This window comes from Triticum urartu, chromosome 6A (assembly GCF_056163025.1).
Source record: "Triticum urartu cultivar PI428250 chromosome 6A, HENAU_Tu73, whole genome shotgun sequence".
Lineage (NCBI taxonomy): Eukaryota > Viridiplantae > Streptophyta > Magnoliopsida > Poales > Poaceae > Triticum > Triticum urartu.
Genome location: NC_141878.1, coordinates 604,648,828 through 604,662,359, shown reverse-complemented (window position 1 = coordinate 604,662,359; position 13,532 = coordinate 604,648,828). Strand labels below are relative to the sequence as shown.

Genomic DNA, 13,532 nt, shown 5'->3' with positions numbered 1-13,532 from the left:
CCTGTTGCCTCTTGGCTCATCTCCAGATTGGGCAATTGGGTCATGGTGGCGCGCGGCTGCTGCTGCTTTTACTCCTCTGATTGGTTGGTGCGGATGATGGCTTTCTTTTCTCCATCGCTTGGTGCAGCCGCAGCATGCAATCGCTGCAAGAGAGGAAGACGCACCACCAAGATGCACAGAGGCGCCGCTACCACTGCCTCAAGTCTACATCGAGAGATCGACGTCCGCGTCCGATCAGCCACAGGAACTGAGCCCCGCGAGCAAGCCCGGCGGCGTCGCTTGGCGGCGGCGAGGGGAGAGCGCTCGGAGTGAGGGATCCGAGAGAACACTAGCAAAAGTTGTTTGAATGTGTGGTGAGTTCACCACAATTCAACTACCTGGGCACTTTGATTCATTGTCACAGGTTGCATGATAACATTTGGAAAGGGGTGTGGACTTGGGGCTGTTGCAGGTTGCAGCCCTGGTCTGGTGGCTCAGGGAGTGAAAAGTAGGTACAAGAGGTGTCTGCCACTATGTATTAGAAAAAAAAACAGATGAAGAAGTGTTTGTGGAGCCAAGACTGTTGGATCTAATTCTTCACCAGTTTGTTTCCTGAAGAAGATTCCAAAATAGCAATGCAAGCAGTTCCTCTCAAGTATGAAAGTGCCGGCATGCCAAAGCGAGTTATTTACCCAAAACCACCACACTTGGGGCTAGGGTAACAACTTGGTACCACATTTGAACCAGGGCACAAAAAACCACCGAAAATGAGCCTAATACGTAATGCGGAGCATTGATGCTAGAATTTGGTCGTGAAAACAGCGAAACCGACAGGTAGGACCCACTGTCAGGCTAACGTGGCGAAGACCAAAAACTTTGACCGGCTGATGTGGCAAATGGGACGCAGGCCCCACATGTCAATGACTAAACGGTTGTGTTCTTCACAACATTCTTTCTACGGGGCATTCCATCGAGCAGCTTCCGTGCGTTCATCTTCTGGTCGCCGAGGAAGGCACATCACGCCATGGGCACGCCGGAGCAGTAACCAGAGGAACGGCGGGCCAGACGCCTCCATCACAGCCGTGCGCTCGCGCAGCTCTTCATGTACTCCTACCAAGGGGGTGACCACCTTGCGAGTTGGCATACACGGCGGCGCGGGCAGGGTGTCGATCGGCCCAAGCTGTGGCCACGCGGGGAAGGAACGAGAGCTCACCCTTGAGCACGTGTGCGTGCTCGGACACAAGGAGGTACCACTCGAGCGACGTCCTCGTCAGCGGCAGCGGCCGACGGAGCATGGCGGGGTGGGGGACACGGCTCAGCGATCCGCAGCTTGTGGACGTTTGCAGCGGAGGCATCGGGAGGATGTGCCGAAGCCCAGTGACCAGATGCGAGGCGCAGAGGTTCGCCGGAGCGGGAGATCGAGGCCCGGTGGTGTGTGGTCGGAGGTGGAGAAGACGACCACAACGCGGCTGATTCTGCACGTCCCGACCAAATTGCTTCGGTAGGGGTGGTCAGGGAGGCCTTCCATAGCTCCTAGACAAGGTGGTGGAGCTCGCGGTGGTCTCTGGCCACGAGAATGATGGCCGCCGGCGACTGGGTAACGGGGACGAGTTGCTCCTTGTGCACGCTAGGGAGGCGGGTGGCTGCTAAGCGGTCTGGGTCTCCTCTATGACCAGTGCTGCTAGCTAGCGAGGTGGTGAGCAGGGAAGGAGCGCACACCGCCGGCCAGAGCAAGCTGCGCACATGCCCGCCGTGCGGCTACAGGAAAAGACCAGCGCCTAAGGGAGGAAGATAATAAACAGACTCATTGACATGTGGGACCCACGACTCCTCTGCCACGTTATTTGCCACATCAGTCGATCAAACTTTTTGGTCTTCGCCACGTCAGCCTGATAGTGGGCCCTACCTGTCGGTTTCGTTGTTTTCACGACCAAATTCTAGCATCAGTGCTCTGCGTTACGTATTAGGCTCATTTTCAGTGGTTTTTTGTGCCCTGGTTCAAATGTGGTACCAAGTTGTTACCCTAGCCCTAAATGTGATGGTTTTGGGTAAATAACTCTGCCAAAGCACATGTCCCCTCGTGACACGTGTGTCTTCTTTTATTTTATTGCTCAAAGTCCATCATCAGCGAACGGAAAAATATCGGTTTTCGTCCTCTCCCTCAGGTCGTATTTCGTTGTGCTGACGGAAACGGGAGCAGAGCCGGCGACGGCGGGGAGCGGAGGGAGGGAGGCGGAAGCACAAGGAGAGCGGGAGCGAGAGGAAACGCAGCAGCGGAGGCGGAGGGATGAAGAATTTTTTTTCCAGAAAACTTCCGCTCTATTTATCAAGGTAGTATGGAGGACACTGAAAAAAATTGTCCATAGATCGCCTAGCGACGACTACAATCACTGAAGCGAGCCGGCAATCATTGCCCCCTTCCTCGTCGGAGCTGGGCAAACCTTATTGTAGAAAACAGCCATCGTGTTAAAACCCTATAGGACCAACGCACCAGAACAACAATCATCGTCGATGAAGAGAAGCGTAGATCGGGAGGATCCAACCCGCGGACGCACAGACGCATACGAGATTCACGCGGATCCGCCGAAGACAAACGTCAACCTAATCACACGAGATCTTCCGAAGATACACCTCCACACGCCCTCCAACGAGACTAGACGCACCATCAATACAAGGGCTAGGCGCGGAGAACATTATTTCATCTTTAGGGAGCCGCCGCCTCGTCTTTCTAAGTAGGACACCAACCCTGAACAGACTCAAACAAACACCTAACAACAGATCTGGAGCCCTCTCGTTGGCACGAACCAAGATCTACCACACCTCCATTGTCTAAGACCACATCAGACGGGGTAGACTTGCGGCAGCGCCGGCAGGAAGCGAGCAACCGCCATCTTCTGAGTCGCTATAGCACAACCGCCAATGGGTACGCGTGACAATGAAACTTATGATTGTGTGTTAAAGTTTCCTGATACGGAGTATATGTTTATTACTAAGTCATTTTCAAAAGAAAAATTTATGTTTTCTTTGGAATTAGCAAAAAAATGTACGTTTTTATCATAATATACCATTTTTGTATTAACAGAGAAAAAATAGCAGAAAACCAAAACTGGAAACTAAAGCAAAACATGTTAAGAGCCACTGTTGTGAGCAAGATCATGTACCCAAGTGTAAAATTTGATACTCAATGTATGAAATTGAACTTCCTAGATAACTTCTTGTATCAATAGTGCAATTCACTCCTTTTGCAACTGGAAGCCTTTTGTAAGGATTTTATGTTCCGGCATGGACAGTGCAATTCACTGTTCATGCAATTGGAAGCCTTTTGTGAGAATTTTATTTTAGATGATAGAAATGCTCAGGGGGCATATATACCATAGAAAAGCTTGCAAAGCAATCATACACCATAAAGTGATTATACCCCATTTCAACTAGATCGGGCAGAGCTCTTTTCAACAAATTATTTTAGCTTCTGCTATTTTTTGACAATTTCAACTCCAGAAACCTTTCCTGAAAAAAAAAACCCAAGAACCTTGAAAAGGGGAAATTTCACTGCTACAAGTTAAAATTTTGTTGTGTCTGAGTCAGACCGAAGAAAAGTCTGCACCACATGTCTGGACCGGCCATTTTGCTTGGTGGCACAAATTTATTTGCTTCCTCGAACATCTGGATCATGAGAAATAGAAAACATTTTCAGAATGAAGCCCCTAATTTTGAAAAGTTGTACAAAAGCTTCAAAATTCAAATGATCATGGCACGCTCATTTTCTCTTTCACTTGTTTAGAGTATAAACTCCGTAAATTTTATTTGGTATGTTAGAGTTGTGTCAAATATAGTGTACAAGGTAGGTTACAGTTGGACTTGTAGTTGTATTATGTTTAGATAGGATATGAAGTCATGTCCAAGTAGGACACTTGTATCCTACACGTCTCATATATAGCGGGGGTAGACACACGATGTAACATATGCCAACATAATAGCACCGGAACGCAAGGGAAGCCGGCGACATGTGCCGACGTCCAGGGCGACCGGGTGCGGTATTGTAGCGGTGTCATGGGGAGGAGCGCCCATAGTCAGGCCCCGGGGATGTAGTCATATCGGTGAACCTCGTTAACAAATCTCGGTGTCGTGCTGGTGTGATTGCTTGGTCCTCAGTAGATCGACATAACCCCTCAGATTTATTCTAACAAGTGATATCACGAGCTAGGTTACGAGGTTAGAGGCGAAGGTATCGTGCAAGAATTAATCGTCGGCGTGATCGGAAGAAACGGCACGGTCGAACAACCCCGAGTGGATACGTACTCGGAGTTGACGAGGTCGGGACGTGGCCTACGGCAGTGCGGCAAGGCAGCTGGGCCAAGTAGGTGCGGTCCAGCAGGGACACGAGCAGGCAGCCCAAGCGGCGGAAGGACGAGTGCAAGGACGGCTGAGTGTAGACTCGATCAGTCGCGGCGTGCAGATTTTAGTGATACGTGTGCAATCGGAAACAACAACAAAGGCAACGTGCTGAGTGAGATTTGTTTTGAGAAAAAAAGAAGACCGAGTCTCCACGTATGACACGGAAGAGAGGCAGGCAAATCAACCGGCGAAGAAGAAAATCCATCGTGTGTTGTGCATCCGTTCGAAAGCAAGGGCAAGGCAAAGCAATTAGCTAGCATTAGAATATTGTGCAAGGGAGCTACAGGTCACGTGAAGATCAAGATCATTCTTGGTTGGGTTTTGCAATTAGTACACGGAGTGTACCACGTCAGGTTTGGTTCGTGTATTTGAAGGGAGTTCGCTTAATTCTTCACAAGCTCAATCGTACGAAGAACCATGGTGTTAACAGATACTTGGTTTGAGATGGAGAAGTTCAACGGAACTAAAAACCTTGGGTTATGGCAGATAAGGGTGAAAGATTTATTGGCACAATGAGAATGTTTGAAGGCGCTGTGGGAAATCATGTCAGCTGATATGGAATTATCATGTGATGGATGAAGATTCGCGGAAAACGGTTTGGGAGCCTCGAGTGAGTCGTACAGTCGAACGACTTTGGCTGGGTCGGACTAGGCAGTCTGACGGATCGACGCGAGTCGGTTGGTACAGAAGACGGTGGCGGGATCGGCGACGACGACATAGGTGCGTGATGCTGATGGTGACCGACTTCTGGACGTGGGAACACGTGGTGCAGGACCCGAGGGCTTGTGTGGCTTCGATAAGACTATGGCGTGGGGTTGATTCAAGATGGCGTACGCATGTGAGCCTGGAGTCGACGGGATGCAAGGGTGGATTGATCATCTACCATGGAGTCATGTTAAAGGTGGAGCTGGATTGAGGGGCTATGGCGTAAGTGCACAGAGAGTCGAAGCCTATTCAGCGGGAAAAAGCGAGTGACACGTAGTTCGGACTGGAGCCTAGTGGTCTGATGGAAGCGTGAAACTCGTCATCGGTCGGTGATGATCGGTGGTACTCTGCAGTGGTGGTTGAGTGATGTGGTTTCGCGACTCTTGAGACTTGACCGGGACAGCGGAGCCTCGGCGGTAATAGCAGCGAGGCGTGCGGTTAGCACGGAACATAGAGACGGGCCAGGGCTCTGATGGTCATACATGTGGTGAAACAACTGCGAATTTGACTCGTATTTAGATGTATTTTAGTTCCAGATACATGCCTTTTTATCTATTTTGATGACAAGTATTTTTGGACAGAGGGAGTAGTAAATAACAATACTACATGAAATTTAGTATCAGGATTTCCAAATTAAGCTATTAGTCTGGCCAATATCATTTATATTGGCCGCTCTTCCGCTGCAGTGATCCAATCAATTCATGTGCTTGTGTCCATATTTTGCTGAAATGACTGCCCAACCGAAGATTATTACCAGGGGCCAATATACTACCAGTGTTTGCCAGAACATAATACGTGCGCAAATGAAAAATGCTTCACTGCTGCCCAGTCGAACATGTAGCGCTCCTGCTAAACCAATGCCTCTTACAGGTTCCATGTTTTAAATAAAAAGAAAAATGACCCTCGGCCTCTGCATCTGATAGATGCATGCAGCCACTTTATTGATTATTCTCGAGGCCCTTACAAAGTATCACAACAATACGCCTGAACCCGCCATCTTGGCATCATATGCCCCTACTCCTATCCATATGATGAAGGGACGCTAGCTGGGCCAAATACCCGGTCCACTCACCTCAGCCTATCATCAAAAGCTAGAAGTCCCAGCCGAGCCACATACCGGGTCTAGGGTAGAACTGGTCTGACACACTCACATGTGTCGTCGCCGCCATCTTCCACTGGTCCGTCTTCAGAGCAGATATTGAGGCTTCTACCTTGTTAGGCCTCTCTGCTATCAACGTCACCATGACGCCAGACAGCAAACCCCTCCTGCGCGAGTCCAGCACCGCGCATCGGGCGCCGAGTCTCCACTGCACCACGCCGCCGAGATCCGCCGTCATCAATGTGCAAGATGAAGCACCGCTCCACCAAAAAAAAGCCGCTCACTGGTCCCTCGAACCCGTGTACGCCTCCAAGAATGACGCCCCCAAGAAGGAAACGACACGAACGCGCTGCCGTCATCTGATCTACTGATCTAGGGTTTCCCCCGGAGGTAGCGGATAGAGCTCTGGAGCTTCTTCACGGCGATGCCTTCAAGAAGGTAATGACACAAAAGAGTGCCGCCAACGCCGGTCTTGGCATCAAGCCGAGAACTAGGTTTTCACCCGGATCCGCTGAAGGAACCTCCATCAAACATCGTGTGCACGGGTCGCCGCCGCGTCGCCACCACCACACCGGGGCCCCAACGCAACCGCCAGCACGACCACCGTGCCTAGCAGCCGTGGAGGCCCGGTGTCACCACGCCCGCCGGCAGCCACGCCCGGGTCTCGACCGGCCAGATCCAGATCCAGAGAAGGGGATCGGGACGGAACGGAGACCTTCGGTCGCCGCAGCCGCAGGCAACACCACGGTACGGAGCTCCATCACCCCCGCAGCCACTGCGCCATGCCGCCGCCGCGCCCTCGCAGCACCACGCCGCCAAGCGCCGCCGCCGACAGAGCACCGCGCCATGGTCAGAGGGCGGGGAGCCACGCCGAGGAGAGACCCCACCGCCGCCGGCCGTGCCCGGGCTTTGCCCGGCAGTAGCCCTTGGCGGCGGCGAGGGGGAAGGGAGGAAAGGAGGTCGGCCGGCCGGTGGCTGGGATCTGGATTCCCCCGTGTCCATGTATCCGAACCAAGACATCAGGAACACCAATGCACATATTGCAATTGCCGTCATATGCGCAACATGAGCCAAAATCAAATACTGGCCTAACGCAAAAGCTGCGCCCAAACTTGTGACCGAACAGAAGGCACAATATGCTGATATGTTGTAGTGAAGACGCCGAATGCGCAAGTCAACCATAGTCATTCCAGCATACATGAGATTGATGGTTGCTGCAGCGGATAAAAGGAATGCTAATGTGTTGGCCATCATGAATGCGTCAAATATATACCCGCCAGCAAGTGCTGGTATTGTAACCGCCAGGCACAGTGAAAGATGCACCAAATGTGACTGTTGCATTAGCACGGGACCAATAACCAGAGTTTGTGTTGAATTTGCTAGTTTGTTTGATTCAATCCCTTCATCCTCTTGTTTCTTGTTAGGAAAGTACCGTGCTATGTGTTGATCACGTCGGAGATGATAACCATGCCTAGCTTGGCAGTATGTTAAAGCACCATGTATCAAATTCCCAGCGTTCTGCAGAAGAGAAGAAGAGAAAAAAAATGTTAAAGCTAGGGCTCAGTACTGTTTCTTCTTCCAAACTTAGGTTCCCTACTACACAATTTATTAAGGTTTCAAGGGAACATTCCTAAAACTAAAAGGAGAAAAGGACGGTAAATTACCCATCGATAGGAATATCCACTAGCAGGTATCTTACTCCATGTTAGATCTAGAGGAGTTTCCCCGTTGTTATTTGTCAAATCCAAGCGTACTGTCTTGTTCATTAATAGAGAGCAAAAGCTGTCTAAAACCCCAAGTTGTACTGCTAAATCATAGGGACGGGGACGGGAAAGTTTCTCTCCCTGCGTGCGGGGATGGGGACGGGGACGACCATGAAGTTGGTGTCAGGCGCTGGGTATTCCCCATTGCCAGGCTGAGCTATGCATAGGTGGCTGATGCCCCCCCCCCCCCCCCCCCCCCCACGCGCGCGCGCACGAACGGGAAAGATTTTGAATTTCATATGATTTCTTACCACCACTTCTTCATATGATTTCCATGGATCATGGTGTTGTACTAGAAGTATTCTATGTGAATGGCCCGAACCCCGCACAAACACAGCCGTCACACTTTTGGGACCTTCGTTCCGCCGAAGACCAGCGCGTCGACCACATATTAGCCTTGTCGTTTCTCACTTTAAAAGGAACCAGCGCCGACATGGTTCCTTGCTGGCAAGGCGGACCCATGCGCCCTTCAGAGCCCCGGCTGAGGAGAGAGCCCCGTTTTGTGTGAGCTTAATAACTATCTCATTGAAACACTTTAAAAAATATCCATATGAAAAAGATTTTATTGTGTGATGGGTATTAGTTTTTTACTCCTACATGGTTTCTTTTTTGTAGTTCAAATTATATGGTTTCTAATCTCACAAATTAGGACAAGATTAATGACAGCCGAGTTAACAAAGGAATTCACTCTCTAAAACACGAGGATCTACATGTGTTTCAACGGTTTGACATCGGGTGTCAACGATATTTTTTTTTCTATATAACAGCAAAGATTTGTTTTTTCCAATCGAAGCTGGCGGTAAGGAAGCTGAGAAAAGGCCGAGCACGGCGCGGTGAGGGAAGCGGGCCCACGCAAGCGAACGGCCCGGTGGCCCGCCAACGGTTACTTAGCAGGTCGGTTTCCTCTCTCTCCTTGCCGTTCCTTCCGCAGGATTTCAAATTCCAAATCCCACCCCCACCCCCAACCTCCCCACCTCCTCCCCTCGCCGGCGGCGAACGCACCGGCGACCGACCGATCGATCGATCCATGGCGCCGGCCGACGGCAAGGACGCCTCCCCTCCTCCCCGCCCCCCGCCTCCCCCCGCCGGGCCGGCCCTCCCCGGCGGCGCGGAGGAGTACGTGCGCGACTCCATCGAGGCCTCCCTCGGCCTCCCGGTCCCCGACCGCTCGCTCCGCGCCAAGCTCGCCGCCTCCGAGGACCTGCGCCGCCGCCTCCAGGACCGCGTCTTCGCGCTCGAGGAGGAACTCCACGCCGCCGCCCGCCGCATCGACCTCCTCAAGGTCCGTCCGCCTCTTCCCCCTTTCCCCGTCCGTTCCGTTCCATTCCGCATCGGCGGTTACCTGTTCGCTCGCTCTCTGTTCGACGGAATGCCTGACGGATCGGAACGGCCCCCGTGCGTGCGTGCAGAACGAGTCGGCGATGAACGCGGAGGGGATCCGGCGCTGCGTGGAGGAGAAGGAGGCCGTGGCGGCCGCGCGCGACCAGCTCGCCGCCCACGCCGCCAGGCTCGAGAAGGAGTGCGGCCTCTACGAGCGCGACCTGGAGCGCGCCATGGAGTCCTGCGACGAGCTCGCCAGGGAGAGCGACGACCTGCGCAACCGCCTCAGGGACGCCCCCGACGTCAGTCTCCCTTTCCAAGCTCATATTATCAGTTGTTCATTTCATGGTTGATGACTCCTGTTATCCACTGATTACTACATTCTGGATATGATTTCTTGTCTGAACTTGTGTGTTCTGCCATTGGGAAATTTGGTTAGTTGACGAATTAGTATATCATCCAGAGCTTTTATTCAGTTCATGCATAATCCAGTTTGACTTGTCCTGTTACATGGTTTGTTTTTGGTCTGGCAACTATAGTAGAGCTCCATCACCATCAATCAGGTGAGGTGATTTGGTGTTGGATCAACTCTAGAGCTCTGTCACCATCATTCAACACTCTGCTTGCTTGCATGATACTCCTATATGCTACTGCGCTGGCTGCTTCGTAGTAATTACTAGTGCAGTGCTGTTTAACCAACCTGACTGATCCTCCAACATTCATCTTACTTACTCACGCGCAGCTTACTGAACAAGTGCAAGCGCTGCAGAGGGACAAGGAGATACTCAAGACCAACCTAAACAAAGCAGAGGAGGAGGTACCATATATGCTGAACCTCTCTTGCCCTTGCAACTGCAAACATGTTCTGCACCTGCGACTTTTATCGCCTTCTCAGCGAATGTCAATATATTTGATTTGTGTGAAGCTAGTGTGGTTCTGACGGCTGGAAGTTTCTTGCGTGTTTCAATTCAAGGTTAAGTTGCTATTCGAGGAGAACAGAGCCCTCGACGAAGCCAACAAGAGGCTGCTGTGCTTGCTGGAGAAGGAGCAGAAGCATCGGTCCGAAAGAAAGCACTCCGCCAGTAATTCCACCAAGGTAAAAAGCACCAACCAACCAACCATAAAAGCTCACACAAGTGTGTACTACTGATTTAATTTAATTTAGTACACGCACACACACAGGCAGTAGAGCTGTTAGTCGAAACCATGAATTACCTACCCTACTGTCAGTGTCAGTCTGGTTACCTTGGTGACTATATTAACAATGCCGTCCTTTGTGTTGCAGCAGAAACGCAAGTCGTCGAGCCTGAAGGACACGAGCCCGGTCGGCCTGGCCATCGATTTCAACAGTGCGGACGCGTCGAGGCAGCCGCTGCTGCCCTTGCAGCCAAACTCTCCGGACTGCAGGGTGCATAAGAAGTGAAGCTGGCCGTCCCGGCATTCTCCTCTGGATGGCTTAAACTGAAGTGAACTGAACAACTACCCCTTAGCTAGGCATCGTCGCTTGCTGCTTGCCTGATCCATCTGACTAACTTGCTGAGTTTATTTGGCTGGTTCTTGTCGGTAGAACCTCCTCGGTCATATGTAGCCTGCGTTTTCTGCTTTCTTCTTCCGCTTGTCTTGGCAGCTGCCTGTGTCTATCATGATCCTTTCATGACAAAATTAGTAGTATTATCTTAGTAGTTTTGTGTCTGGTGATGAGCGTGTAATGCGCTGATTCGACGCTTATTGTGGCAAGTTCGTCGTGTCTCTATATCACTTCTCTGTTCCCTGGCTGTCAATACTGCGGCGTTTTTTACAGGAAGGGAAAACTTGTGTCAGGCAGATGTATCGTGCCTGGTTCGACATCCTGAAGACGTATGTTATCCATCTCAGCGAACGCGTTTCACCTGACCTCTGCTGTAAATATCGGTCGATGTACATATATTCCTAGCTGCTCTCTTGTCCATGGAAAGACGGCACTCTCGTGTCATCCATGGCTTGCATACATACAGATACAGGTAGCAAGATGATGTACCCTGGCTGTGGGTTTGGTGCTTCCCTGATGTTTGAGTTCCATGGAAGCTCGGCAATGGAGATGGCTGTCTTGTTTTTGTTGGAAATTCGCCCTCAGGATCGATCACATCAAATTGCACGAACACACGCGCACAAAAATTCAGATAGCCAAGGGCCCTTGTCGTGCCCTCTTTTCTCTTTATTTCTATTTTCTCTCTTTTCTCATGGTTACAAATCGATGCCATGGCTCACTTACTTATATATAGACGCAGCCATGACCCCAAAAAACCGACTCCAAGCTAGGCTCGTGATCTAAACTGACTCCTACACGGATTGCACCGGACACAGCCAAGGCAAAGCCTACTAAGACACGGCCATATACTACTACTCTTGGTCCGACACAAATTCACTTGCCTAATCTAATCTAATTACACGGCCACGCTGATCATAAGCCTAACACGACTCCAACTCAAACTTGTATACGTATAGACTCAAATACTTGGTAACTTATCTAATTGAAACCAACTTATGTTTGGATTATCTAACAGTTTTTCTTTTTAAGTCGTGCTAATTAATATGCCATGAAATCGGTTTGATTTTTGCATCAGATTGCTGTTACCAGCTTGTCATAGTATGCATACACAAGGGAGCGCACTGAACTTTCAGTGCACGGCGGCATTGGCGCACTTTATCAACGCCGTGCGCTGCATGCATCATGATGGAGCTAAAGAGCGACAGTGTGTAATACGTGGAACATATACTAGTCGCATGCATGCGGTAGCTATTAACTGGAGTTACGGTCCAGTATCTCGTGTCCTACGCCACCGAATCCTCTAGCACCCGTTCCAGATTTCTTAGTACGGGCCGGGCCCAACTCAGAACAGCTCCCTTTGCGTGCACTAGGTTGTATGGCACAACTAGTTGTGGCCGAGCAAGTGGAGTGCATGGAAGTTCTCTAGCTCCATGGCATGCATATGCTAAACACCAGGCACTTGTTTTCCGTCTATGTGGCGTGCTTGCACAATACCGCAACGGACGTGACTGCTCGAGCCGGGCTGTGGCTTACTATATATCGTCTCTCTTACTCTCTCTGTTCACTTTTATAAGACCTTGAAGACATTTCAGACAATGTGCAAAACAGACTATTTTGAGTTGTCTGAAACGACTTACAAAAGTGAACGGAGGGAGTAGCAAAAATATAGTGCCGACGCTCAAACAGAGGGCCAGCTCACGGGGTCAAGTGTTGCATGCATCCACTGAACGTGCCTTAAGTGTGTGCTGGATCTGGTCTAGCATGTATCTTGGCCGTTGTTCTCAAGTTCAAAAAATTTCAAACGATGAAGAGCACTGCGTGTGGTAACCCTACTTGGTTCCCTATGTATGATGTTGTGCTCGTGTAAACAATCTGTTTTTAACCTCCTGCATGGGCTCTAGGCAATCAAAAAATATGTTTGACTGGCATACATTATATTGGTCTGGATACTGATTGCCACGGTACAGTACATAAGGATGTTTGTGCAAACCAAACTCCTGCTATCTGACTTGATAAACTATTGAGCCGACTAGGGGGGTACATTTCTCATCTGGTTTCTGAAGATGTCTACCAAACTACAAATTGTTTACAGTTGCTCTGATGTGCTGCATTGCCTTGCCTTGTACGGTGTGTCCGATTTGCTGTCCTCAAGCTTCAGAACGTCTTGGAGGATGGCTCGGCGATAGGCACATATATTTTCCTGGCAGATAAAAACATACTGGAATGATTGTATGTGTATTTTAAATATGGTTGGAGAGTTGTTCTAGCAGACAAACCTTCGTGGTCGGGTTCCGTAGTGTCTCGCCTCATAGTGCCTTGCCATGAATAACGAATAGATGGCGGACTCCTCACTGAAGACGATAGCAATACATATTAACGTTTGATGGCATCAATGAACATATGTTAACGTTAAAAAATACCTTGCAATTTTTTCTATCATCAAAGTAGGAAACTCTCTGGTCCATCCATCACAAGTGCCTGGCCAACTTGAGAATAAAGTTTGCACACATTTGAAGAATGCCCCACGGATAGCATGACTGATTTGTTCATGGAATTTGACTCTGTCGGATGTAAATCCAAATGGGCCTGCTTGCGGATCTAGAACAACAATCCTCTTCCTCAGCATATCTAAAATATAACAGCACCATCCATAATGCAGAGGGGTGTGGAAAATGAACTGCATTGCAATGTAGACACAAATGAATATTCATTGTAAAATATAATAGAGCAGGGGGCAGGGGAA

The 13,532-nt window shown here is 50.1% G+C and overlaps 1 protein-coding gene across 2 annotated transcripts; it reads left to right on the top strand.

Annotated features, from left to right (window-relative positions):
• The first annotated feature begins 8,890 nt into the window (after positions 1-8,890).
• Positions 8,891-11,042, top strand: LOC125530748 (uncharacterized). 2 transcript variants are annotated; one of them, XM_087529333.1, is made up of 5 exons: positions 8,891-9,223; positions 9,351-9,563; positions 10,004-10,078; positions 10,235-10,357; positions 10,550-11,042. In XM_087529333.1, exons 1-5 carry the CDS (start codon positions 8,969-8,971, stop codon positions 10,682-10,684), a joined length of 801 nt encoding a protein of 266 aa, XP_087385459.1. In that variant the 5' UTR covers positions 8,891-8,968; the 3' UTR covers positions 10,685-11,042. The 2 variants fall into 2 exon arrangements, with proteins under 2 accessions (XP_087385459.1, XP_087385458.1); XM_087529332.1 differs by having other exon boundaries at positions 10,547-11,042.
• The last annotated feature ends 2,490 nt before the right edge of the window (positions 11,043-13,532 follow it).